Source organism: Ursus arctos, unplaced genomic scaffold, assembly GCF_023065955.2.
Source record: "Ursus arctos isolate Adak ecotype North America unplaced genomic scaffold, UrsArc2.0 scaffold_4, whole genome shotgun sequence".
Lineage (NCBI taxonomy): Eukaryota > Metazoa > Chordata > Mammalia > Carnivora > Ursidae > Ursus > Ursus arctos.
This window is the reverse complement of record NW_026623056.1, coordinates 92,465,985-92,492,034: the sequence shown is the minus strand read 5'-3', so window position 1 is coordinate 92,492,034 and position 26,050 is coordinate 92,465,985. Positions and strand designations below refer to the sequence as shown.

At 55.6% G+C, this 26,050-nt stretch overlaps 1 protein-coding gene across 6 annotated transcripts in view; it reads right to left on the bottom strand.

The window, feature by feature from the left end:
- RRP1 (ribosomal RNA processing 1) overlaps nucleotides 1-16,249 on the bottom strand; it is a 154,401-nt gene extending 138,152 nt beyond the window's left edge. For 5 of the 6 annotated variants that reach the window (XM_057306924.1, XM_057306922.1, XM_057306921.1 and 2 more), the window contains exons 1-12: nucleotides 15,893-16,249; nucleotides 14,693-14,775; nucleotides 13,296-13,353; nucleotides 11,501-11,586; nucleotides 9,730-9,791; nucleotides 7,325-7,454; nucleotides 7,168-7,232; nucleotides 6,794-6,960; nucleotides 2,384-2,463; nucleotides 1,665-1,762; nucleotides 1,434-1,453; nucleotides 453-566 (exon numbers count right to left, since the gene is read on the bottom strand). In XM_057306924.1, coding sequence (XP_057162907.1) covers nucleotides 453-566; nucleotides 1,434-1,453; nucleotides 1,665-1,762; nucleotides 2,384-2,463; nucleotides 6,794-6,960; nucleotides 7,168-7,232; nucleotides 7,325-7,454; nucleotides 9,730-9,791; nucleotides 11,501-11,586; nucleotides 13,296-13,353; nucleotides 14,693-14,775; nucleotides 15,893-16,025 — 1,096 coding nt within the window. In that variant the 5' untranslated portion in view covers nucleotides 16,026-16,249. The remainder of the gene's footprint in view (nucleotides 1-452; nucleotides 567-1,433; nucleotides 1,454-1,664; nucleotides 1,763-2,383; nucleotides 2,464-6,793; nucleotides 6,961-7,167; nucleotides 7,233-7,324; nucleotides 7,455-9,729; nucleotides 9,792-11,500; nucleotides 11,587-13,295; nucleotides 13,354-14,692; nucleotides 14,776-15,892) is intronic. The other variant, XM_057306923.1, reaches the window with a different exon arrangement.
- Nucleotides 16,250-26,050: the final 9,801 nt, after the last annotated feature.

Genomic DNA, 26,050 nt, shown 5'->3' with positions numbered 1-26,050 from the left:
ACCCAGGCTGGAGTGGACCCAACCTGGTGCACGACAGAGCCACGAGACAGGCCAGTGACTGCAGCGAGGGCCCAGGCGGAAGCCAACATGGCCAGAGGCAGCCCGTGCAGGAGAACTGGGGCGAATCAGGAGACCCTTCAAAGAGCAGAGCCTAGCACCCGAGACAATTTAGCACACGTGGGTGAACACAGGAGGGCTCTCAGCCCGGGGTGGGGCCACCAGCTGGCCCTCTTCTGGAGCCCTTCCCAGCCACCTGTGTCTGGCCCATCCTGGGCACAGAGCCCATCTCCACAGCAACGGGCAGCTCCAGGCCCCACTGGGGCAGTGGCTGCAGGACATGGGGCGCAAGAGGAGCACAGAGCAGCCCCCAGCAGGGGCCTAACCATAGTCCATGCAAGGGACACAGACAGCAGATCCAAAGCCCCATCACCGGCAGACACTGCCAATCCTACCTGGCTGGTTTTGTGACCTGGATTTGAGCAAACGCTTCTTTGTCCTCCTCTCCTGCCCATCTTCCTGCAGCTTCCTGTAGGCTTTTTCCGGCACGTCATCCTCTGGAAAGAGGCCTAGGGACCAAGGCAGGCCATCAGGAGGCTGAGGGCAGGCTGGGGTGTTTTCAGGGTGCACGTCCAGGGCCGCGCAGACCACGCAGGCACCATCTCCACGCACTGCGTGCCAGAAAGCCCCGTGCTCAGGCCCGCACAGCTGCCACCGGCTCCAGACCATGCGGGAGGTGAGGCGCCAGCCAGAGCCAGGCCCCGGAGCGGTCACACTACAGCGTCGATTCCCTAAAAAGCTTAGGCTGAGAGGGGACCAACGGTGGCGCGCTCCGCGTCAATGGGGGTCTGCGTGTGGAAACCCTACCGCACGAGCACGGTATTCACGCACGTCACCGCATGAAAACGTTACCCACAAACGCCAAGCTTGAGCTCACGAGGAGCACGACGTACTCAGCAGTACGGAGGGAGGGAGGACACACGACAACACGAGGACAGTAAAACGCCGATGGCAGAGCCAAGGTGGCGGCCGTGCGCGCATTCACCGTAGACCCCCGACGCTGCTCTACATCTAAAACCTCTCAGAGTGAACGGGGGAGAGGCCTGTACTCGCTCTTACGCCTTATTAACGGCTGCACCAGGCGCACGGGGAAGCGCTCAGGTCCGCTGCACCGCAGACCAGCTACGGGGCAGGCCAGGGAACTCACGAGACATGCAGGTTCTCGGGCCGCCCTGGCCTCCCGGGGCTTCCGGCACACACCGGGATCCGAGAGCCACTGAGCGGGGCGAAGACGAGCTGCAGAACCCCTCAGGCCCCCTCTCCCAGAGACAAAGCCCCGCCTCTGCCGCGACTAGTCCTGCTGGGAGGGCGACCGCGGGCGCAGTGCGCCCAGGAGGACGGCATCCCAGGCCAGGGTCTCAGCAGGAGACGCTCACCTTCCGCAAGGTCCTGCAACCTGAAAGGAGAGACAGGCGCTCACCACGGCCGTAGCTTCCGCTCGAGGGGGACGCGGCCCTCCCGTCGGCTGCCCGCGGGCCACCCTTGATGACGCCCCTCCACCTGCGCTCTGAGGGCGGGACAGAGGCCCCCCGAGACGGCTGGGACAGAGCAAGGGCAGCTCCAAGGGGAGGGGCAGGGCGGCGCCAGCCACCTTCAGGGCAACTTACTTCCGGATCACTTTGTAGAGGCGCTTCCGGTTCTGGGAAGGGGTGCCCTGCTGACTGGCCACCGCGAACAGTCTGCTGGCCATGGCCTCGTAGTCAAACTGGCACAAAGAGAGACGGCAGTCACCTCCCTGGTGCTCCGGGAACGTGCAGCAAGCAAAGACAGCACGTAGACCGGGCGCAGATCCTCTGGTCAGGTCACAAGGACACACCTGGATGTCCTCCCGAGTCCCCTCTGCAAACACTGTGTACAACACGTGAGACAGAGAACACGCTCCCCAGGGCTGCCACCACCATGTGAGGGGACCACCCAGGCCGGCCTCTGCAACTACACCCCCCGCAGCTACGTCAAAAGACGGGAAAAAGAACACAAATCACATTAATTTCGACAGATACTGTTTAAGCCAATACACCTAATTCTACTACTTTAACAAGTAATCAACATTCACAACTTATTAGTTAAGTATTCTGTTTCTGCTGGGCTCTGACCCCAAGCGGGACCCGAGGCGATCTCTCTGCGGCGCCGTCTCACCTGACCCCTGCTCCGCAAGGCGAGCAGGGAGCACATGAAAGGCGGCTGACCGGCAGCGAAGCCCAAGCCCCATCAGCCAGCCCCCGGTCCTGGTTTCAAGGACTCCCGGCCCCTGTACATGAGGGGGCCGGAGAGCCTGCTCTCCCGGACTTCAGAGGCAAAGCCAGGCCCATGAGCCCAGGCCACCCACCTGGAGGACGGGGCCCACGCTGTCCTCACCATCTCCTGGAGGCTCCTCATGCCTGTTGGGTGCAGCCCCACGGAGGGAGCCTGGAACAGAAGGGTCCCCGTGAACTCAAAGATGCACGCCCAGTGTGCAGAGGACCCCAACACAAACACCTGGGAACCAAGAATCATGTGTGCCAGGGCCCATGACCTGGGCACAGGAACAGGTGTAGGCTGGGGCAGGGTATGGGCAGCCTCACACGGAGGGGCGAGGTGCCACTGAAAGAGACATCTCAGAGGAGGTGGGCCTGAGCAATCGTCTTTACAGTGGAATTATGAGTGGATGTCTTACGAAGCCAATATAGTGTCAGAAATTCCATCATCAAGGAAGGGGAGCTAGGTCCAGCCACAGGGCAGGCCTGGATCAAGGGACCGCAGACACAGTGTTTCCAATCATTTGGGGTTTGATGTCACTGCCTACAGAACGGTTCTGGCCAACAGGCAGGCGAGTTCCACAGACAATGAGGACGGCAGGGCCACAGGCAGGCACAGTGGGGCAACCACCAGACTCCTCGATCTGCCTGTGTCGGGGTGACTCGGGCTGAGGGACAGGACGGGCAAGGGGAGCAGGACGGCCGGATGGAATACTAGGGGCATGGGGGGCGGGGGTGTGTGTGTGTGAACATTACCACCTAGGAGCACCCTTCAGCAGGGGTGTCAGAGTTGGCAGCAGGAAAAATGAACCCCTGAATCTATAGGGTCATATAACCTTTCAATAAGGGCTCTAGGACCATTCACTGGGGGACGGACAGTTTCTTCAACAAATGGTGCCGGGAAAACTGGACATCCACAGGCAAGAGAATGAAACTGGGCCCTTCACCCACACACAAATTTAACGTGAAGGAGCCAAAAGACCTATGTGTAAGAACTGAAATAATAAAACTCTTTAAAAAAAGAAAAAAAAAAAGAGAGAGAGAGCAGGAGCGCCTGGATGGCTCAGTCGGTAAAGCATCTGCCTTCGGCTCAGGTCATGGTCCCAGGGTCCTGGGATCGAGCCCCATGTTGGGCTCCCTGCTCAGTGGGAATCCTGCTTCTCCCTCTCCCTCTGTCCCTTCCCTCACCTATTCTCTCTCAAATAAATAAAATCTTTAAAAAAAGAAAAGAAAAAACAGCAAGACCTTCACGAGACTGGTCGCACCAATGACTTCTCAGATGGGACACTGAAGATACACATGACAGGAGAACAAACCAACGGAACTTTAAGAAAATTCAAACTTCGGTGCATCAAATGCCACTATCCAAACGGCAGCCCACATAACGGGGGGAGATACTTGCAAACCACAGACGTGACAGGGCACGAGCCCAGAACGCAGAGAGCGCGCCTAGCCCTCAGTAGCACACGACTCGCCTGACCTGAACGGACGTGTCTCCAGAAAGAGGCACGGAGCCCACGAGTGCGTGAAGACGCTCCGTGTCCCTGGCCATCGGGTCGTACAGACCCAACCACAGTGACACCCCCCCATACCCATGGGGGTGGCTCCTGACAATGGAACAGGACGCTGGAACCCTGCGCACTGCTGGTGGGTACGCAAACTGATGCGGCTGCTGCAAAACTGCATGGGGAGGGCTCAAAAATTAAAAAAAGAATTATGTGTGACCCCGCAATCCTACTTCTGGGTGTTTGCCCCAGAGAACTGAAGCAGGGTCTCCAAGAGATACTGTCACTCAAGCTCACTGCAGCATTACTCACTAGAGCCAAACCACGGAAGCACCCAAGGGTCCCTGGGTGGGTGAGCGGATAAAGCATAACCCGTCCTTACATACGGTGCAATGTTACTTAACCTTAAAACGAGGGAAGAAAGGGACACATGCTAAGACAGGGATGACCCTTGAGGACATCATGCTCAGTGGAATAAGCCAGTCACAGAAGGACAAGCACTGTGTGACCCGCTCCCAGGAGGGACCCAGAGCAGTCAGATCCACAGGGACAGAGAGCAGAAGGTGGGGTGCCAGGGGGTTGGGGGGGGAAGGACGACAGGGTTTAACAGGGACAGAGTTTCAGTATGGAAAGATGGAAAGTTCTGGAGATGAATGGTGGTGGCGGCTACACAAGCTCGTGAATGCACTTAACGCTTCAACATGGTCCCCGTCTCTCCTGCCCGTGAAGGCCACCAAGGAAGCATCGTTCAAGTCCCCCGGCCCACCGCCGTCCTAAGTCAGAGTCTCCCAGAGTCTGGACCGCCGCGCAAGCTCTTCATCGGACATCTGAGCTTTCAAACAAGCCCCGAGAGTCTGAGGAGCCATTCTGAGCCACGGGGAGCGCTGTTGGACGCTGAGGTCACGAGCGATCCAAGCACCAAGCGGCCCAGAGGCTTTGGGTTTTGTCACCTATGCCCTGAGGCGGCGGCAGATGCAGCCACGAACACGAGGCCACAAATGGGGACGAAGAGTCATGGAACCAGCGGCTGTCTCAAGAGAAGATTCTTAGGCCTGGTGCCCGTTCAACTGTGAAACAGACTTCCGCTGGTGGCATTACAGACAACACGGAAGAACACCCTCAAGGACGATCTCGAACACTATGGGAAGACCGACCAATGACACGACTGAGTGAGGCAATGGCAGGAAGAGAGGCTCAGCTCTTGAACACCTGATGACCGTGTCTACATAGACAAGACTGTCACTCAGAAATACCAGACTGTGGGGGCGCCTGGGAGGTTCAGTCGTTAAACGTCTGCCTTCGGCTCAGGGCGCGATCCCTGGGATCAAGCCCCGCATCGGGTTCTTCCGCTATGAGCCTGCTTCTTCCTCTCCCACTCCCCCTGCCTGTGTTCCCTCTCTCGCTGGCTGTCTCTCTCTGTCAAATAAACAAATAAAATCTTTAAAAAAAAAGAAGAAAAAGAAGAAAAAGAAGAAATACCAGACTGTGAACAGCCACAGCTGTGATGTAAGGAAAGTCCTATCTTAGCAAGACATGGAGAGTGCCTCCTCCAGCCACAGAGGTCAAAGTGATTCTGGAAACTTCGGTGGTGGCCGTGGAGGCAGTTTGGTAGGAATGACAACTTTGGTCGTGGAGGGCACTTCCGTGGGTGAGGTGGCTCTGGTGGCAGTCGAGGTGGACGTGGTGGCTGTGGGGCTGGCTCTAACAGATGTGGTAACAACAGGAGGAACGCTGCAGCTGGCGAAAGCTGTAAGGACTTTGGCAGTTCCAGCCGTCTTCAATTCTGGACCCACGAAAGGAGGGAAGTTTGGAGGCAGGAGCTCGGGCCCCTGTGGTGGTGGAGGCCAATTACTTTGCCACCACGAAACCAAGGTGGCAGCGGAGCTATGGCAGCGGCAGGAGCGTCTCATCACTGCCAGGACGCGGAGCTGAGCAGGAGGAGGGCCGGGGGGAGCCACGGGGTGGGGGGAGCCACAGGGGGGGAGGCACGGGGAGGAGCGCAGGGGGAGCCACAGCGGGGAGCCAGGGAAGCTACGGCTTACAAGAGACCTGGGACCTCAGCCACGCACCATGGTGGCAGGGCCGAGTGGCTGCAAAAAGAACACATTCTAGACAGCACTTGTATGTGTGGGCAAAGAACTCGAGGCCTGGATTTGTGACGAACGGTACAACAGAATATTTTAGTTTCTGTTCTGTAGAAAGCATAAAACATTCCAACAAGAGGTTTTAATGTAGATTTTTTTCCCCACCCATGCTGTTTTGCTAAATGCAATAGTCTGATCACGACACTGAACGAATGTGTCTTAAAAAAGAAAAAAAGGTTAACGTAGTAAACTGTACATAATACGCATTTTACCAACAAAAAAAAAAAAAAAAAAAAAGAAGAGTGGGAGGCAGGGAAGAGTCCTGAAACCAGTGGAAGACACACCCCTGCAGCCACAGGACACAACCCAGACCACGGGCCACGTGAGATCAACCCATATCCCACAAGGACCACATTAGCATCAAGACTGTCAACAGACCAGACCGGAGCCCAGGCCCTGACCCCGAAGGCCTTCAGTGGGGACACCACCCGTGGCATGTTTCCCGTGGCAGGCTCCGTCCATCAGCTCACTCACTGCCCCCGCCCAGCGGGCACCTCCTGTGCCAGCGTTGCTCCCAGTGAGGGAGACAGGGTAGGAGCTGGAAGGTCCAGATGGGCCCAATGACGGAGGGTGGGGACCAGAGAAGAGGGGTGAGCTGGGCGGAGGCACTGGGGAGGAACGGTAGGTCACAAAAGAGCCGGGGAATCAGGACAGCATCCTGAGAACTGGAGGCCGGGGGGCGAGGACCAGGAGAGGGAGGCCACACCCTGGCTGCCAGGCCAAGGACAGATGCCGGGGGCAGGCCGAAAACAAGGGGAACAGACGAGAGGCGAATGCAGGGACCCCCGCAAGCACAGCAGCTTGCTGGGCCAGATGGGCGCCCTCCCACAGCTGCGCTGACCCTCCCCTTCACCTGACTCCTTGGACGGCACGTCCCACTCAAGATCACCATCCTCCGACTTGCCATCCTCGTCCTCCTCCTGCGCGTCCAATTCATTCATGAGGTCTTCGATGGCAAACGGGGCCTGTTCCACGATCGCTTCAAAGATGCCCCGAGTGATGTTATGTAAAACCAGGGAGCTGCGGGGCAGCAGGCGCCGAAGCCGGCCCGTCAGGCTGGGGGCGCCCATCACCCCCTGCCACGGCAGCAGCCCCTCCAGTGACCCTGTCACACACACGCAAATCCTCCTCTCTAACCGAGAGGGAACAGCGATTTCCCACAGACAGTCATCCCGAGAACCCAGTGAGAAAGCAGCAGCAGGCCGGAGGAAGCCGCCTGCCACTTACTCCGGAGTCCGAGCAGCGATGGTGCAGAAGGGCTCGATGAACTTGAGGTTCTGCTCTGCCGTCAGCTACGGAGAAAGAAGGGGGAGCTGCCTCAGTCCCTTGTACGTGAGCGCAGCGGGGGGGGCCTCAGCCGCCGCCCGCAGCCCACTGCCCTCACCTCGGCGGCGCCCACTTTGCTCAGCTCCTCCAAGAAGATCTCAAGGAAGTGGCTCTTCACCCCGCTGGGGGCCTGGCTGTCGGGGTGCAGGATCTCCGTCGTCAGCAGCTCCAGCAGCTGCTCGATCTGCCTGGGGAAGGCAAGAGGCCGGTACGGCAGGCAGCCACAGTACGTCCTCTCCTACTGGAAGCTCTGACGGGAACACCATCACAGGCCAGCGCCCCACCCGCCCGGGAGGCGACCTGGTCATCAGGGTGTGTTCCAGCACAAAGGACGCATGATGCCAGCTCCGTGAGCACTGTCGGCACCAGCACACGTGGGAAGACCGCATCTCGGCTACAAAGGGCCGGGTGTATACACAGTCGCACAGACCTTCCCTTCTGTGGCTTGGTCCACAAGTGGAAGGAGAAAGGCCTGTGTGACAAGAGGCTGCACTACCGCGTCTTGCGTCTCCCTGTCCTCGCGGGGAACGGCCCAGGAGGGCACACCAGGGCAGAGCAAAGGCAAAGAAAGGAGACGGGGAAGAGCTGCTTCCCCGGTCCCACTGCATGGAGCGCGTGGCCCCGGGCCGGCCACGTCTGCCCTCCCCCGAGCGTGCTGGTTTCAGTGGTCTCAGAGGCCTGGGGCTCAGAGATCAGAGAGCTCTGGCGACCAGTCTTTGCTGGTCTACGTGCACCGGGTGCTGATTAACACACCTGAACTCTAGAACATGCCTTCCGCAACGAGCCCCGGGGTGGGGGGAGGTGGCTGCGCGGCAGCACTGGGGATTCACAGGCCACGGAAGGGAAGGGATGCTGTGTGCTGCTCAGGAAAAGGGAGCCCTCCTCCCAGGCCAGTGACAGTAACAAACATCTACCAACCAAGCAGGGCTGGGCTGCTGGGCGGGAATGGGGACAGGCTACAGGAACAGAGGGCGTGGGCCAATCAGAGGCCACCAGCTTCTTCAAAAGGATCTCCCTGCGTCTCTTACCGGCAGCGAGGATGGAACTACTCTCGTAATAAGAAACCAAAAGAGTTAACAGAAATAAAACACCACTTCAGCCTTCGGTTCTGCTCATGCACTAGCCACCTAAAGGGACCCAAATCCTACGTCCTGATACAGTGAGACCCGTGGCCTCGGCGCATCACGGGAAATAAAGGGTGAAAATCAGGCACCAGCACCTTGCCCTAAACGTGAAGTCACTTCTGCTAATTCCAAACTCAGAAGAACCCAGGGAACTACAGGACACTCCTGCTGACCTGTGTGATGTGGGGATGAAAGCAGGTCAAGGGCAAGGACGTAAGCTTGCCCCCTCCCCCCAAGACCGCCCACCGCCCCCGACTGGATCGTGCTCTGCCGCAGCAGCTAGGTCGGTGGCGGCTCGGGCAGCCGCGCCCACGGACTGGAGAGAAGCCAGTCTAGCGTACGTTTCATTACAAAGCCATGCAAAACATACCGTTTCCAAGCCTCTCCCCCCCCACCTCCAAAACCACGCGGTGAGGCGCAGACACGCCGGGCACCTCGGACGTGTCGTCAGTAAAATAAAAAAGCAGCCTGCGGATAGCGTGTTGCCGCCGCCGCCGCACGCAGAATGCGGCCACGTTTGAGACATTGCCATCCGCTGGGGGCTCGCGCTGCTTTTCTTTCAAGGTTTCATAAAAGCTTCCTGAATTCCTTACACTGGGAATGTGTAACTCGCATAATTAGAAAAAAACTGTAAAGAAATGAAACTTTCATTTTAAAAACTTTAAAAGGTGAACTCAGAAACCCATTTGGAGCCGTGATCTCGGCCTGCCTCCCAGACGTACAGAAGCTGGCTGCCACCTCCACCAGCCACAGCTCAGCCGGCCTCGCCCCAGCGGGCTCCCGGGGTCCCCCGAGGCTGGAGGAGGAGCTCGGGCTCGGCAGAGCCCCACCGGCCTAGGGCGAGGGGAAGCCCAAGGCTGGCCACAAAACGCAGGCCTCTTAATTTGGGGGACATGGACTACCCCCGTCACAAGTACCTCTGTCAAAAGTAACAAGTCTGGATGAATTAACTATTTCTAGAACCAAAGCAAATGCCACTGATAAGACAGCTGAGTACGCCATGTTATACAAAAAACAAAACAAAAAAAGGCAAGCACCTTTGCTGTGCGTCAATTACACTGAAAAACAGTATTACGATAACAAGAGAACTCAATTAGGACTCACAGTCACCAGCAAGGACTCACCATCAAGGTCGAAAACACTCATTCTGGGAACACGCGCGCAAACTACAATTCTAAAAACGCCTTCATTTTAAGCACCATCGGGTCACCCTTTAACGGAAAGACTGACATGTCTTTATGACAACTAAGAGAAACATGTGACCCCAACCCCCCAGTGACAAGATGATGGGCTTGCCCACGCCAAGCAGCTGCTCTCGGGACGCGCCACGAGTACCAACCTTTCTTCCCACCCCTGCGTCTTCAGGGCCTTCAAGGACTCATTCAGGACCATCCGCATGAGCTGTGGCATGAACGGAGACCCTCGTTAGTGGGGCACAGCCCCGACCTCCCCAGAACCCCCTCTGCCCCCAGTCATCTCTGCAGACCAGAGCACAGAGCCGGCCCTCCAGAGCTGCTGGCGGCCAGGACACCCGCAAACGTGTCGCTGCCCCCAGGCTGGGATACTCCCCCTTCCAAGGGCACCAGGAATTCTGGCTCACAGCAGACACATCGGGGAGCAGCTGCTGTGCCGTGAACGAAAGCCAAACGCACCGGTCCTCACTGCAGGAGCAGGAACAGGGACCAAAGTGCCTGTCCCCTGGGGGAGGCCGAGCCCCTCAGGGGAGGCTCCTCTGAGTGCTCGGAAGGACTTCTCTCCTCAATAGAGAGCAAAAGTGTTTGCTTTCTCTCTCATCCCCAGGAGGGCAAACTCCCCCCTTCAACACTCGTCCTTTACGAGAAATCCCCCCTCCTGCCCCGACTGCCTGCTTCCCCTCGACAACAGCTCACGGCTTCTCCAGCCGGTTTTCCTACCGTCCAGATGTGAAGCAGCACCCCCCCAGAGGGGCCCAGGAGTGTAAAGTGACAGAGGGTGCACACGGGGATGCGTTTCCTGGCCGTCCAGTGTGCACAGGACACGTGGGCCCAGCTGACACCACTCCCAGTGCCTGCAGCCGCCAGAGGCTTGGCCTCTCCAGGGGGCTGTGCTGCTGGGTGCGGTCACACGGGCCGCACAAAGCAACGGAGGCCATCTTATCAAGCACACAGCAACTACACCTCAGGGGAACTTCTGTCTGGTAAACCCATACTTTGTGAAAGTGCACAGCCTGGCCCCTGCTCCCAGCCCCAAATGCTTTAGTGTCCATCCTCCTCCCTTCCTGAGCTCCGTGCCGCACCCACTAGCTGGTCCTCACCTTGACTTCCGAGACACACAGTGCCCACCTAATCCTGGACCAAGTCTGAGCTGGGAGCTGACCCCAGCGGCAGGTCACGAGTAACTGCAGCCCCAAAGGCAGCTGTCCTCAATGAGACCCAGCCAATGCCCCGTTGGGTCACCTGCTTTCAGACAGCAATACTATCCTAAGCCCCAGTGAATACCGATGCAGGAACAGGAGTGCAGTTCAAATGTAGGGTGGGGCTACGGAGTCTGTAATCTCCAGTTTTCCTGCGTTTCTGAGGGCAAATCGGTAACCTGAATTCTCAGGAACGCAGCATCAGAAAGAAAAAGGGGATTCTGCATACAACAACTCCATGAGCCATCCTCACCCAGAAGAAAGCACCTTCCCAGGCTGGGCACCCCACAGGTGGACCCGAGGGTCTATGACTAGGGCATGAACTCCATGCAGGTTTGCCGGCACTCATGGGCTCGTGCCTTCTCCAGCAGGGGTGCAAGGCTGCAGCCCCGCTCCCCCCAGATGGGACATTTTAATCCTCCTCCTTTGCACCGAAACCTGTGCGCTGTCTCAACGCTCAGCTCTCTGCACACTCGCCAGCCCTCGGAGATGGGGCAAATGCCGTGCGATGCTCGGCCCGTGCACCCCAGGCAACGCCCGGCTCCCCTCACAGCCCTCGAGACTTACGGGTCACAGTCCTCAGGGGCGCGGCCCCGCCACGGCAGGAGAGGCTCAGAGGCCACATCGCTCCGGCCGTGCCCCCAGCTCCCCCAGTCCTGCCCCGTGCCCGCCGCCACCAGCACGCCAGAGCCCAGCACAGGACGCGCGGCCCCCTCACCATGTAGAACTTATCCAGGCGCAGTCTGTCGATGCCCGTCCACTCGCGGTTCATGGTTTGCCAGAATGTCTGAAGGAACAGGTGCTCTGAAGGAGGAAAAAAGGCCAGAAGAGAATCACAGGGGAACAGGGAAGCTGCTCTGGGAAGTGAGATGAGAGAAAATGGAGAAACTTGCTCAGGACATCACATGCGGCCAACCTCTGGGGTCCTCAGCCCAGTCTGCTGAACTCAGAAGGGGTGTCATAGGGGCGCCTGGGTGGCTCAGTTGTTAAGCATCTGCCTTCGGCCCTGATCCCAGGGTCCTGGGATCGAGCCCCGCATCGGGCTCCCTGCTCAGTGGGGAGCCTGCTTCTCCCTCTCCCACTCCCCCTGCTTGTGTTCCCTCTCTCGCTGGCTGTCTCTCTCTCTGTCAAATAAATAAATAATCTTAAAAAAAGGGGGGGTGTTATAAACTGGGCTTAGAAATGGGGCTGGGACAAACCTCAGAAAGAAAAACAAAGCAACCTTAATGTGCGGCCAGGTTCTCTGAAGAACAGACACAAAGAGCCGGCAAAGCCACCAGCGAGAGAAGCGGCTGCCCAGGGCACCTCTCCCCTCCTGGCTCAGGCTGGGGACCCTGCCTGACCCCACGCCTGGCCCCACTACATCCACAACCGGATCCGATAATGCTAGGTCAGACACACAGTGCTACAGGCTAACCTGTGTCCCCAAACTCATGTCAAAGCCCTAAACCTAGGACTTCGAATAAGACTATATTTGAAGATGAGGTCTTTAAAGAGGTAATTAGGTAAAACAAGGACACTGGTGCGGGCCCTCCACCAGTGTGACCGGTATCCTTATAAGAGATGAGGACACAGACCCGCACAGAGAGATGAGCCTGTGAGGACACGGGAGAAGATGGCGTCTGCATGCCCCAGAGAGAGGCCTTGGGGATCCAGCCCTGCCCACGCCTGGACCCTGGGAAACAAACAGGGCCTCTCTGATCTCCTGTTACAAACTTCTCCAACAGCAAAGGGCTGGTCAGACGGTTCAATAACGGGCAAGCCCGAGTTCACTGACCTATTCAACTGTCACTGGTGACTGCTTTACACCTGGCCGCCTGCGGAGCACAGAACTCTTCTGCAGGTTCTCAGAAGGTAAAAATTACGGCAGACGGACCTCCACTAACAACTCAGATGCTAACGACATACTCCCAAATTGAGACAGTGGTTACTATCCCCGATCACCTACTTAACCGTAACTGAACTAAACCCGACCACCGGGGGCAACCGGGGCCTCACCAGCAACAGCCACAGCCATGTATGCCAGGGGCATTGGCCCACCGTGGCTGCCCCCCACCCTGAACGTCGGAGGGAGATGCCCGGGCTCTACCCCCAGAGCTTGATTCAACTAAATATAAAGGTGTCTAAAGATGCCCAAGTGATCACAGGCAGAAGGGTTGAGAACTACGGATCTTGAGCAGGACGTAAACGAATGGGTCGGGGAAGCACACTGAGGGAACGCTGACATCAGGTGACTCGGTCCAGCAACTTGGCAAAACCGCACTAGATTTCCATTTTCATTTTAAAACGTAAGATACTGGTCCTTCAGCCTCGAGCTGGGTCCAGAATGGATAAACAAGTTAATACCGCTGGACACTTAGTACAGCGTTTCACCCATCAGCGCCAGCAGATGCCAGCCAGGACAGGGACTTCCCTCTTGCTCTAGGTCTTGGAAGGCAAGCCTTCCCCGTCCGGTAGCCAACTCCCGGCAGTTTTGCCCTTCCCAAAGGGCTTCCCTGGGCGCGGGTACTCACGTGCCTCTGTGGTCTGAAAAGCATGGATGAGCTGGGAAATGGTTCTCCCTAGTTCCTCCTGGGTAAGAAACGGTAAAAAAAAAAAAAAAAAATCCTCTCTCAGACCCTGAAGAAACATGGTCTTACAACAAGAAGCAACAGCAGAAAGACAACCATACTAAATCTCCACTCGATCACGAGAACCAGCTCCCACGGGCCTTTCTACCCAGCGTGCTTCAGGTCTGCAAGCTGCACTGTTGCGAAAGGCCTCCCCGCAGCCAGAACCAACAGAAGCGCACCACAAGCAAGGGCAGCCACTGCCCCCACGACCAGGCTGAGCCTCGAGCACCGGAGGCTCAGTCAGTGGACAGCAGGAGAGATGGGGCCACCTGACCAGCCGGAAGAGACCTAGTGGACCCCCAGAAAGTACTCGCCGCCTGCCTGTGTCATTGTGCCGAGCACCCCCTAGGGCACTTGCTGAACAGACAATCCCAGAGCCTCCCCTTCGTAGGCACCCTATAGAGCACGCGAGTCTGCATTTTACATAAGGACCCTCAGCACCCAGATGATCCTGAAGAAAGGTAAACAATTCACTCTGACAACACTGTTTTTAAAAGGCCAGCAACCAGGACAGCTGGGTGGCTCAGGCAGCTGGGAGTCTAACTCTTGGTTTCGGCTCAGGTCATGATCTCAGGTCATGAGAGCAAGCCCTGCATAGGCCTCCACAGTGTGTGGAGTCTGCTTGGGGTTCTCTCTCCCTCTCCCTCTGCTCCGCCCCACGCACGCTTTCTAAATAAATTAATTAAATCTTAAAAAAAAAGAAAAGCGAGCCTCTTAGGGCAGTGAAACTGCAGTGTAAGACCCTGTCCTAGCAGATGTGTGTCACCACACACTTGTCCAAACCCAAAGAGCACACACACTAAGGGTGAACCCTCACATCCACTATAGACTCTGGGGGACAGTCTGTGTCAGGCAGGTTCACCACCTGTAAGGGACATATGGCTCTGGTCGGGGGAGCTGTGCACATGGGGGGAAGGGGATGCACGAGAGCTCTTGAACCTAAAACTAAAAAATAGTCTGGTTTTTAGAAAAATAGTTTTAAAAAAAGCTAGCAGGAAAAACCCTTTTCTCAGCAGACCTGGGCTCTGTGCCTCAGTTTCCCCCGTGTCAGCGCTGTCTGCCACCTCGGACGCACACTCTGCCAGCAATCACCCTTCATGACGGTGCTCACCTCAGCAGCAAAACACACAGTCTCCCCAAAGGCCTCGGCCCTCTGACCACAAACAGGTCAAGTGTCGAACCTATAAAACTCCACTCGGCGTCTTTGGCTACGTTAAAATGAGGGTCAACCACGTGCCCATCTGTCCCCCATGGATGCTCCTGCTCCCGCTGCTTCTGCTACCTCCTCATACACTCACCTGGAGGAGCGGCTTGTCCTGCATCCACATGCAATAAAACAGTCCTTTCCAGACCTTCAGCAGCTCATCATGGGTGAAACCACCTGCGCCAAAAACAGCACCACTCAGACAAAGCAAACCCAACTGTTGAGTGCCAGGAGCAAAGCTACAGAAACGTGAGTGCCTGAATTAGATCAAAGTGCTCTCACTGGAAACATACCTGGCCCTCCCCTCTCCTGGAGGCCCTCCCCTCCCTCTCCTCTACCCTCTCAACTCAGAACCTGCTGGGCCTGTGGCTGTAAGTATTCCCCCAGGTAAGGGCCACTGCGTTACTCAATCAACACGAAGCATCTGCAAGTGTCCATATCCAAGTCACCATGTTCCACTTTTGGACACTGAACATTGCACGGATTTGCTGGTGATAACTCATTCAGCTCTACACTCTGGGGTTTGTGCACTTTTCTATGTTATGCTTCACATTTTAAAAGGAAAGATTAACTCATTCAAACTAGTAAGACACACAGGCATATAAAATCACTTGAAATATTTACGGAGGTCCTAACTATGTGTCTGGCACGCTGTTCCTGAAGCAATGGTTCTCAGACTTTAGCACCAGGATGGGAATCACCTGGATGGTTTCTTAAAACAGGCTGCTGGCCCAACCGCCAGAGTTTCTAACTCATTATGGCTGGAATGGGACTCATAACTTGTATTTCTAACAGATGTCCGGGTGATGCTGACGCAGCTCATGGGGGCCACACTTTCAGAACCAGCGTCAGAGTGACCAGTTCACTAGAAGCACGTCCTCTGTCCCGGCGGAGCCTCCGCTGCCGTATAACTCAGACCACAACCCACTAATTATACGAAGAGAAAACTGCCAACAGCAACAAATGCCGCTCCGAGCGCCCAAACAGCGGGTAGCAGGGAAAGCAGGGTATACGGTCAGAAGAGGATGCCGGCCCCCGGGGGATTGTGGGGGGGAAGGGAGGCAGCGCCAAAGGCTCCTGGGGCAGGGGATGGGGCTGTGGGAGGCACCCTCGTAGGACCCACGCGCACGGGCCTGACCACGTGGAGGACCCACGTGGTTCGGAGGCCCCACCACCACCCCCGACAACCAGCGCCTCCGCCGCCCTCTGGCCGCCCTGCGCCCCCCGCCCGGCCCGGCCCCGCAAAGTGTCCCGGCCCCACAAGGCGCCCCGGCCCCGCCAACCCCGCGCCAACCTGCGGCCAGCTGAGTCCTGGCAACGATATATTTCCGGAGTCTCTTCACCGCCCGGTCCCGGGTCACCTGCTCGTTTCCGGCCAGGCGCTGGGCCAGCTGGATCTCTGGTGGGAGCTGCGCGCGCGGAACCATGGCGAACGCCGCGGACCCCTGGGCTTCCACGACCACGTCTTTCCACCTGAGCGCGCATGCGACGTCACAAGACTGCGCCGGTCTCGGTTGGGCGTGCGCGTGACGTCACGCGTGCGCGGCGGTCTCGCGCGGGAGCGCGGGACGTCACACGGCCGCGACGGCCTCTCCCGGTCCTCGGGCAGCGCCGCCTAGCGGCCGGGCCCGGTAATGGCCGCGTCGGCTGGTTGTGCCCGTGTGTATTGTCTCTGAACACTCGTGATTAAGAGCGGTCATTAAGCGTGCGCCTGACTGTTCGGGGACTGTAGTTCACCCCGGCCGGTGAGGGATGGCTCTCAGCACAGGACGCCAGCAGGGCAGGAGTGCTAGCAGCGGAGAAAGACCCTGTGCGGCCCCCCATGAGCCGTTTATTCCGCGAAAGTCATCCGAAGACGCCACGACAGAGGGACAGGGTGGCGCGGGCGGGTTTCAGCTGCGCCCCAGTCGGCCCCCCGTGGCCGGGGCGCCCTCACCCGTGCCCCGGTGCTACTGAAGGGTCTGTCACAGCCGCTGACTTCACGGGTTAGGAACGGAAGCCCTGGCGCCGGCCGGCCGACCGCTGCCTCCCGGGACTCGAGGGGCCTGGACCAGGAGAAGCCGGACAAACTCGGATGAACTCCTCCCAGGAGAAGCAGATAACGCAAGAGAGGAGGGTCTGGGAAACGGAAAGGGAGGGATTTAGTTTGGGTGCCGGCAGCCGGCGGAGGTGGCCGACCTCTCCGCCCCCCGCAAGATGGACGCGGAGAGTTTTCTAGAGAGAGGGTCAGGGGTACGTGCAAGAGAGCGGACAGAGAGTGCGTGATCACGGGTGGGTTCTGTATGCGCTCAGCCCACGATCGTGGGCGGGGAAGGGACGTGTGGCATGTGGCCTTCCAGGTGTTCCGTTGCTATCCGGGCTTTTCCGGTCCGGTGATTACAACGGTCTGGCCATTGTCGGTGTCTCAAGAAAGTGCGATAAGAAGTGACCGTTGGCATCTATAGTGGAGCAAGAGCGCTGGCTCACACCAGCATCCCTTGTGGGGCAGTCCCGTCCGAACCTCTCCCAGCCTCTAGGTCTGCACCCCTGCTCTCAGGATGTAGGGGAAGGCTACCCACAGTGCATGAGAAAACCATTAACCCAGGTCTGGGACAGTTTGCAGACAGCTGTCCTGATGTCTTCACAAAGTTCACGTCATAAACAAGGACTGAATGAATGAATGTATAAAGGAGGAGGGAATGCAACATACAAATCTTGATTGAACCCTGGTTCAAAGAAAAAGCTAAAAAGTCATTCTGGAAATAATTGAGAAAGCTTTCATACAGACTATGTGTAGATTATAGTCCAGGATAATTGTTTCTTTTCTAGGGTGTGACAGTGGGTTTTTGTAGAATGAGATTCTAAGGAGAGCAGTCAGGACTAAGTCAACTCTTTTCTACACAGGTAAGACGGTGAATATTTTCAGAGTTATGGGCCAAACAGCTGCTACTGTGGGCAAGAGCAGCCATAGACAATAAATGATGAGCGTAGCTGTGTGCCAGTAAAACTTTGTTTTCAAAATCAGGTGGTATGTGGGGCGCCCGGCTGGCTCAGTCGGTGGAGCTCTCAACTCTTGATCTTGGGGTCATGAGTTCAAGCCCCATGTTGGGCATAGAGCTTACTCAAAAACAAAACAACAACAGAACAGAACAGGTGGTGTTATGGATCTGGCCCACGGACGGTAGTTTGCCAATACCGGATGTGGAAGAATTTCCTTACTTTTAAGAAATAACTGCAGAGTGTTAATAGTGAAGTGTCCCGATGTCTGGAAGTTAAATAATCACACATAGTAAATAAGCAAATATGGCAAAATGTTAGCAAAGGCTGACCTAGGGGCAGGAGCACAGGTGTTGCCCTGTTTTTCCAACTTCCTCTGTTTTTGGAGATTTTCATGACAAAAAGTTGAGAAACAATTTAGAAACTGGTTTTATTTTTTTTTTTTTTTAAGATTTTATTTATTCGGGGGCGCCTGGGTGGCACAGCGGTTAAAGCGTCTGCCTTCGGCTCAGGGCGTGATCCCGGCGTTCCGGGTTCGAGCCCCACGTCAAGCTCCTCCTCTATGAGCCTGCTTCTTCCTCTCCCACTCCCCCTGCTTGTGTTCCCTCTCTCGCTGGCTGTCTCTATCTCTGTCAAATAAATAAATAAAAAATCTTTAAAAAAAAAAAAAGATTTTATTTATTCGACAGTGAGAGAGGGAACACAGGCAGGGGGAGTGGGAGAGGAAGAAGGAGGCTCCCAGCAGAGGAGCCTGATGTGGAGCTCGATCCCAGGACCCCGAGATCATGACCTGAGCTGAAGGCAGATGCTTCACCAACTGAGCCACCCAGGTGCCCCTAGAAACTGGTCTTAGAATGAGCTCTCACCAACTGTTTAGGTGCCATCTATAAATAGTGACCCTGTGAACAAGGCCAGGTCTGGCAATGAAGAGACACACTTGTGCACTATACAAAGGGCAGTGTGATGAGCTGGGAACAGTCCTAAAGCAGGAAAAAGAAGACAGAAGACAACCAAGCCTAAGAAAAGAGCAGTTTGGGTCGCCTGGGTGGCTCAATTGGTGAAGCGCCCGCCTAAGGCTCAGGTCATTGCTGCAACACCGCCCGCAGCGTCACAGCGCTGATTCAGGAGAAGGACGAGGCGCAGACAAGTTAGCTTGTGAAAGAGAGTGTGGGTGCAGGGGACGACCGCCAGGTGAGCCACCGCCAAGAGTGCGATCGCCCGGACCAGCTGCAACCTTGTGAATTTATTGGCAATAAACAATCAAAGACAATCAAGGGAAGAATCTGTAGTACGTCCTAGTGAATAGTAGTGCGTCACGGGGAAGGCCACGGGATTAGATGAGCTAACGTTCAGCAAGTGAGGCCCGTGCTTAAACATGTTTCTATGGACCCCGTGGGCTATTGTCAAGAGCAATCAAGTTTCGGTTGGGGCAGCATTCTGCCCTGAGCGAGCTGGGCGTTCCTCACCGCTGTGCTCTGACCTTTACGCGAAAGCCCGCAAGGTCACAAACGTGTTTTCCTGTTATATCCTTAGCATAAGCTCTCGGCCAGGGGCTGCTGCAGGTCATGATCCCAGGGTCCTGAGATCGAGCCCCACATCAGGCTCCTTGCTCGGTGGGGAGCCTGCTTCTCCCTCTGCCTCTCCCCCTGCTTGTGTTCTCTCTCTCTGTCAAATACATAAATAAAATTTTAAAAAATAGCAATTTTAATAAACACATAATGGATTTGTGACATGAAATTTCATCAAAATAACTCAATGAAATGCACCAACATATACTTTAAAAATATGCTTTACAGTACAACACATATTGGATGCTAGCAGCTAATGAAAGAGTTGCATCATATCCAGTGTACCTAAAATAAACGTGCAGAGCGATGCCCTCGGGCCCCCTCCTTCTTCGGGAGCTTTGTACCATCACTTTGCTATCACTCTATAAACACTGCTTTGCTGCCCACCAATAAATAAATCAACTAATTTAAGAAAATGTGCAGGGCACCTGGGTGGCTCAGTCGGGCATCGGACTCTTGATTTCAGCTCGGGTCATGATCTCGGGGTCCTGGGATCAAGCCCGGTGTTGGGCTCCACTCTCAGTGGGGACTCTGCTTGAGATTCTCCCTCTCCCTCTTCCCCTTACCCCCATGCTTGCTTGCACTTGCTCTCTCTCTCTCTCTCTCTTTCTCTCTCTCAAATAAATAAATCTTTTTAAAAATAAATGAATAGGGGCGCCTGGGTGGCTCAGTCATTAAGCATCTGCCTTCAGCTCAGGGCGTGATCCCAGAGTCCTGGGATCGAGCCCCATATTGGGCTCCTCCACTGGGAGCCTGCTTCTTCCTCTCCCACTCCTCCTGCTTGTGTTCCCTCTCTCGCTGGCTGTCTCTCTTTCAAATAAATAAAATCTTTAAACAAATAAATAAATGAATAAATGTGCTCTATTATGAATGCAAAATTACCCCTCTTTAGGAAACTTTTCAAAGTCTGGTGTGCATTGCAGGCAAGAACCAGCAATGGATACTAAAATTAGTGGCAAAAGTATGATAGGAAATATGATATTTAGAGAGCCTCGAAGGTACTTTCTGGTTACAATAGGAAAGTAGTAACTCTACGGTGGAGAAACCTGGCAGACAGCACTCTATTCAAAGGGGAAGTCAACCTCACCAGTGGGAAGACACACGGGTACCAGGTACCCTCAGTAAGATGCACGTAAAGGACACAGCATCACTGCGGTGAGAAGAAAAAAACCAATCTCTCTAAAGGCCTGATAGACAAGGGGAGCCAGTTAAGATTTCCGTCTAAGTCAGCACGACTGCACATAGACTTTGTTTCAACCGAAAGCCTGACTTCCGGCCCCGCTACTCACGCATCATGCACCTGCTTCGTGAATGAGTCAACTGAAGGACGACCGCCTTGTCCTTGAGATTCCCATCAATGCCTCTGCTCCCCATGTTCCTTTATGATAAAACTCAACCTGATCATGAGGAAATATCGCCCAAGCCCCGAAGAGAATCAGTCCTCAAAAAAGATGATCTGTACTCTTTAAAAGGATCAAGGTCCTGAAAGACAAAAGAGTGAGAAGCTGACTGCTCAGCAGTGTGGGAGGAGCCCGGACCAGAAAGATGACTTTCCCGGGACACTGGTGAGTGAGTCAGTTGTGTGGGCCAGCTCATCTGTTGTAAACCAAGACTCTGTCCTGCTTCTGAAAGCTGCTGTTTCTGCTCATGTACCGTGCCCTCATTTAGCTTACAGAAACGATACTATCTTCGGAAACTAAAATTACTTCAGTATAAAGTTTTAAATATTAGGAAAAAAAAGTCTGGCAGGAATTTGGGGAATGGGTGTCTTTTTCACCTTGCACACACATCACCCCATCGTGTCTGCCCCACGAAGGCAGAGCCATGTGTGTGTATCTGCCCGCGCCCAGGACGGCGTCAGGTGGTGACACTGTGAAGGACAGTTGTGGACAACTCACTAGGTACAGAGTAGCAACAGAAGTACGCTTATTTATTCCACAAATAATTAGGACCATCGGATTTCCATACACTGTCATGTAGACCCACTTATCTTTGTCCCGGTAGAAAAATCTCTGTTTCTGGATCCCGTGTCCGCAGGCTCTAGGGGAGGCCCCTTCCTGCCTCTCCCAGGCTCCTGGCGGGCCTTGGCTCGGGGCTGCATTGAGGCAATCTCTGCCCCCTCATCATGTGGCCTCCTCCCCCATGTCACTGTGTCTTCACATGCTGTCCTTCCTGTCCCACTCTCTGTGTCTTCTGCTTTTCTTATAAGGATACCAGTCATTGGATTTAGGGCCCACCCTGATCCACTAGTGACCTTTCTTAACTCATGACAGCTGCCAAGACCCTATTTCCAAATTAACATCCCCTTCCCAGGTTCTGGGTGCACGTGACTTCCAGGGAGACACTATGGACCCACTGCAGAGAGGGTAAGGAAGATAAAATCAGCAATAGCACCGCCATCTCACGAACGGCTACTTGCCCCTAAGACTGTACACCCACCGTTAGTAAACCCTGAAACAGTGCTGCAAGGGGGGTACGATTTTTGCCATTCGTAGGTGAGCAAAGGGGCTCACAGGTCACGCTTCAGCCCAGAGCCCGTAAGAGACAAGGCCAAGGGTACACGCAGGCTGAGCCACGGTGCCCGGGAGGCTGTGAGAGCCCTCGTTCCTCGCCAGGACCGCGTCCCAGGTGCCGCCCAGGGGGCCCCACCCTCCTCACCCGAGCCCCGGGCTGCTGCCTGCAGACCTTCTCTCCAGATTCAAACTCATTCACTCACGGAGCACACATAGGCTTCTTCCTTGTGTTCAAGCTCTCAATTTTTTATTATAGAAAATTAGGGAAATAGGAAAATTAGGGAAGTAAGAAAAGTTAGAGGAAGGAGCCAGACATAGCCTCATGGTCTGAAGGAAAAAGTTGGCACATATCTGCTCGTTTTCTTCTGTGTATAAGGTTTTTTTATTGTTTACACATTAATTTATTAATATATTAACTATCTTAATCACATTATATTGACAGTTTTGAAACTGCTTTTCAATAACATACCTAGCATTTTCCCGTGACATTATTAACTTCTCAAGAATACGCAGCATTCCAAAATAAAATAATTATTTTTTCTAAAAACAAAGAGTTGTTTAAATAAAACTGTAGAAAAATGCAGAGGATCACAGGGAACAAAGTTATTAAATGCCTACATCCCACCCTCAGGATGGCTACTGCCAAGAGCTCCCATGGTGCCCGGGCCCCACCGAGGCCCCGTGAACCGGGGTCTCCAGGGGGAGGCTGCAAACCGGCATTTCAACAAGCAGCTGGGGGAGCAGACAGCAGGGAAATGGGGAAATGCCCTTCGAGAAGCCCTTCCTCCCAAGGGCACAGCCCCTTGTTATGGACAGGGGCTGGGCATTGAGGTGCTTCTAAATTCCCGGACAGAACTTTTTATAAATTTTCTCTCCATCCAAGAATTTTCCTTAATTTCTGGTACCGATTGCTCCAACTGTGGTTTTGTTTGGATTTACAGAAGTGCATGAGAATCAAATACTTACTTAGGGCCTCGTGTGCGACAGGAACAACGGTGAGGAACGGACCCAACGCCGCCCGTCTGCCTGCAGGGGAGCCCGGCAAGGACACAGGCCAGTAGGAGACACGGGGAGAACCACTGGCGCGCCCAGGGCACGTGCACCGGGCGTACCCAGAGAGCCCACTGCCCCCCGCCTGGTCCAGGGTGTCCCCTTGATTCTGTTGAGGCTTCTGCACTTAGGAAGCCCTTTGCCTGAGTTAGTTTACAACAAGGGCCTCTTAAGATTCTACATCCGTCCCCGCCTTTGACTCGTCCCAATTTCTGCAGCTCCCCCGCCCTTCCAGAGGGGTGCAGGGCTGCCTGGGCCGGTGCTGGCTCGCTTCAAGGGCCCTGGATCAGATGTAAAGCCATGGTCCACTTGGTGTGTCGCGCCTGCGGGTGGCCAGGCCTGTGAGGGACCCTAACGCGGGAGGCAGGACGCTGGTGTGCCCGTGTGCGACACCTGGTGTTAGGGTCACCTTCACTGTTACTTCCCTTCCTAGTGAAGATGAGCTGGTAACCGGTACGTGCTTAGTTGTGTAAATGTTCCATCTTTCCTTTTCTTTTTGATTTTCCTTTCTTTTTTTTAAGCGTTTCTTGAGTTTTCCTTTAATTAGCAGCAAATTCTGAAGACAATTTTTTGCCTGAGGGAACACAAGCACCGACTGATTAGCTCCAGGCCGGGCGTGTGGATCACCGGCCCAAGAGCACGAAGGGGGAGCAAAGTCGCTGAGCATCTTGCTGAGGAGGAAGGAACCCTGAGACACTCAAACAAAAGCCCCTCGTCTTCCGCGTGCCGGGAAAGTCGGAGACTTCACGGGCGGGGCTTCACGGAGCTCGGGCCTTAGTGACGTCCGGGGCCCCGCAGTGGCTCCAGGACTCTCGGTGGGGAGACATGATATTTGGTCTTGTTCTCCGGCTCTAGCAAGATGAGAACCCAGAGTATCAAGGAATGAGATAAGTGTCAGCCTTTTCCAGGGCCTCTGGATGGAAAAAGTAATGCTAATTATGGGAGAGATTTAAGTTAGTGTGCTAATTAGAGACAGTCATAGCAATAACACTATCAGCTCGCCCTGGGGCTCAGATGCTGTCCCAAACATTTCACACTGATTAACTCACTTAGTACTTAAAGGAACTCAAAACCCTTTGAGATTGCTTATGAATTACCCCCACAAAGAGGGCCAGAGGTGTTGGGCCGCTAGTCCTAGGCCACACAGCCGGTGGAAGGGGGGCCTGCATCTGTATTCGTGCATTTGGCCTCGGAGCCTGCTCTCTGAGGCTGCCGGCAAACATCCGTGCGGACCGGACCCGCGACGGGAGGAAACACTAGCTTCAGGAACAGCATGAGAGACCGTCTACACACAGGGTCAACGGCCAGACCATGGACATGGGACCAGAGAACTCTGTTGTCCCCAGGCCTCCACGGCCCCAGGCCTGGACCAGTCAGGAGGCGGCCGTGACTGCCAGCTTCCCTCCCCTTCTAACTCAGGTCAGCAGGAGAAAACCAAACGCGCCCCTGAGGTCAATCCGGCAGGATGCCCAGCTGTAGTGAGCCCACCCACAGGCTCCACGGAACACACCGGAGTCTTCCTTTTATTCCGTGACAAAGCTTACCCCCACCCCACCTGCTGCGAGTCTCTGCCAACCCCCAGTGCTGGTGGGGCCGCGTTGCTGCAGCCAGCTCGGAATAACCGGGTTTGCTGGCTCTCCTTTGGGTGGGCTTTGCTTATCCGCCCGGGTGTAGCCTCCTATTTGTAAAATGTGAGCGCACGAGGAGCCGGGGCCAGCAGGGAGAGCGCACGTCAGACCCGCGGAGGCATCTGTTACAAAATAAAATCCAACTGCGTGAGTTCGAAGATCTAAGTGGCTTTATGAAACGATCCACTGATGGGGCAGCAACCCATCCAGGACAGGCGCTGGGGGAGCTGCGCAAAACGTACGGATAGTATAGGCAGAAACGGGGCAGGACACTCAGCAGAAGAAAGGACTGTTTCAGGCAAGGTCACCTTCCCTGAGGGAGAAGAGCAGGGGTCTGATCCTGCAGCTTCCCTCCTCTTCCTTTGGGGGAGGGAGAGGGCCCAAGGGACAGGGTACCTCCTTGGTGGCCTCCAGAGCATTCCTCACTGGCCAGTTAAGACTACATTTCTGGGGGAGATTGGAACTGGGGGAGGGTGTAGTTAGGTCAGGGATGAAGTCCTGGCTTGGTGACTTGGCCTAAGTGGCTCCATTTGGGGCCTGTTGGTTTTCTTTTTAACACATTCCAAGACAGAGCAAAACCCTCTGGGCAGGACAGCAGGACAGAGGGAGGAGGGGAAGGAGAGGAGGGCAAAGCCCACTGAGCGTCAAGACATGAAAAGACTAGAGAATCTCCTTCTTTTCCCCATCTTGACAATTATTTTCTGATGCTTTGTTTTCTATGTAGAGTTTTCCATTTTTTTATGGAGTCAAATCTGGCTCACACATTCATGCAGTCGTGAATGGGTCGTGCGATCTGCTCTTCCCCTCCCCCCAGGGCTCAACCACACCTGACCTCCCACCCTTCCTGAACACACAAACCAGGCTTTGCCCCTGGCAGGTAACAAAGGCTTGTCTCCTCACGCACCTGCTCGCTGGGGCTCCGTGTTGGGCCCACCAACAGATAAGGGTGGGCCTGCTCCCTCAGAGTCAGCACCCAGTGAGGGGTGGACCAGCGTCCACTGAGGGGTGGCCCACGGGTGGCAGAGGCCCGGGCCTTTCTAAAGACCAGTCCTGTCCAGACAGCTCCCAGCATGGGCCCTACCCCTGCCCTGAATAAAGGGCGGGACCCTTCTTCCCCTTCCCTGGGTGGTGGAATCTGTCTAATCCTAACCCAAATCCTGCCCTAACCCAGTCCTTTCCAAAAGCTCTCGCTCTGACCACACCCCCCCAGCCCAGCCTGAAGCCCTGGGAGCGGTCTCCTCCCCACCCCCGGACAATCTCCTGTCTCCTCTGTGCCTCTGGGTCACCTGCTGGACACTGACCTCCAGAGGGGCTGGCACAAGTGGGGTGCTGGGCCAGGCTTGATGAGGGATGCAGGGTGGTTGAATGCGTAGGGGAGTGAGGCCGGGCAGGGCCTGATCCTGGACTCCGGGATGCCCCGACAGCCTCCTGCCCTGGTCCCCAGCTCCTGCAGGTCCTGACCGTGCACAGGCTCCTCTCCCCTGTGCCCCTGGCAGCTCTCACCTCAGGTCCAGCTCACCACCTGCCTGTGGCCTGCCCCTCACCCCACCAAACGCTGCGTCCAGCCCTGCACAGGGTGAGACTCCAGACGGTCCCCTGCAGAACCCACCCCCACCCCCATGTGGGGCCTGACCCCAACGGTCCCCTGCAGTGGGGACACTCCGCCCTGACCGGCCAGAGAAGGACGACACCAAAACCGCAGTGCGGGGATGCCCCT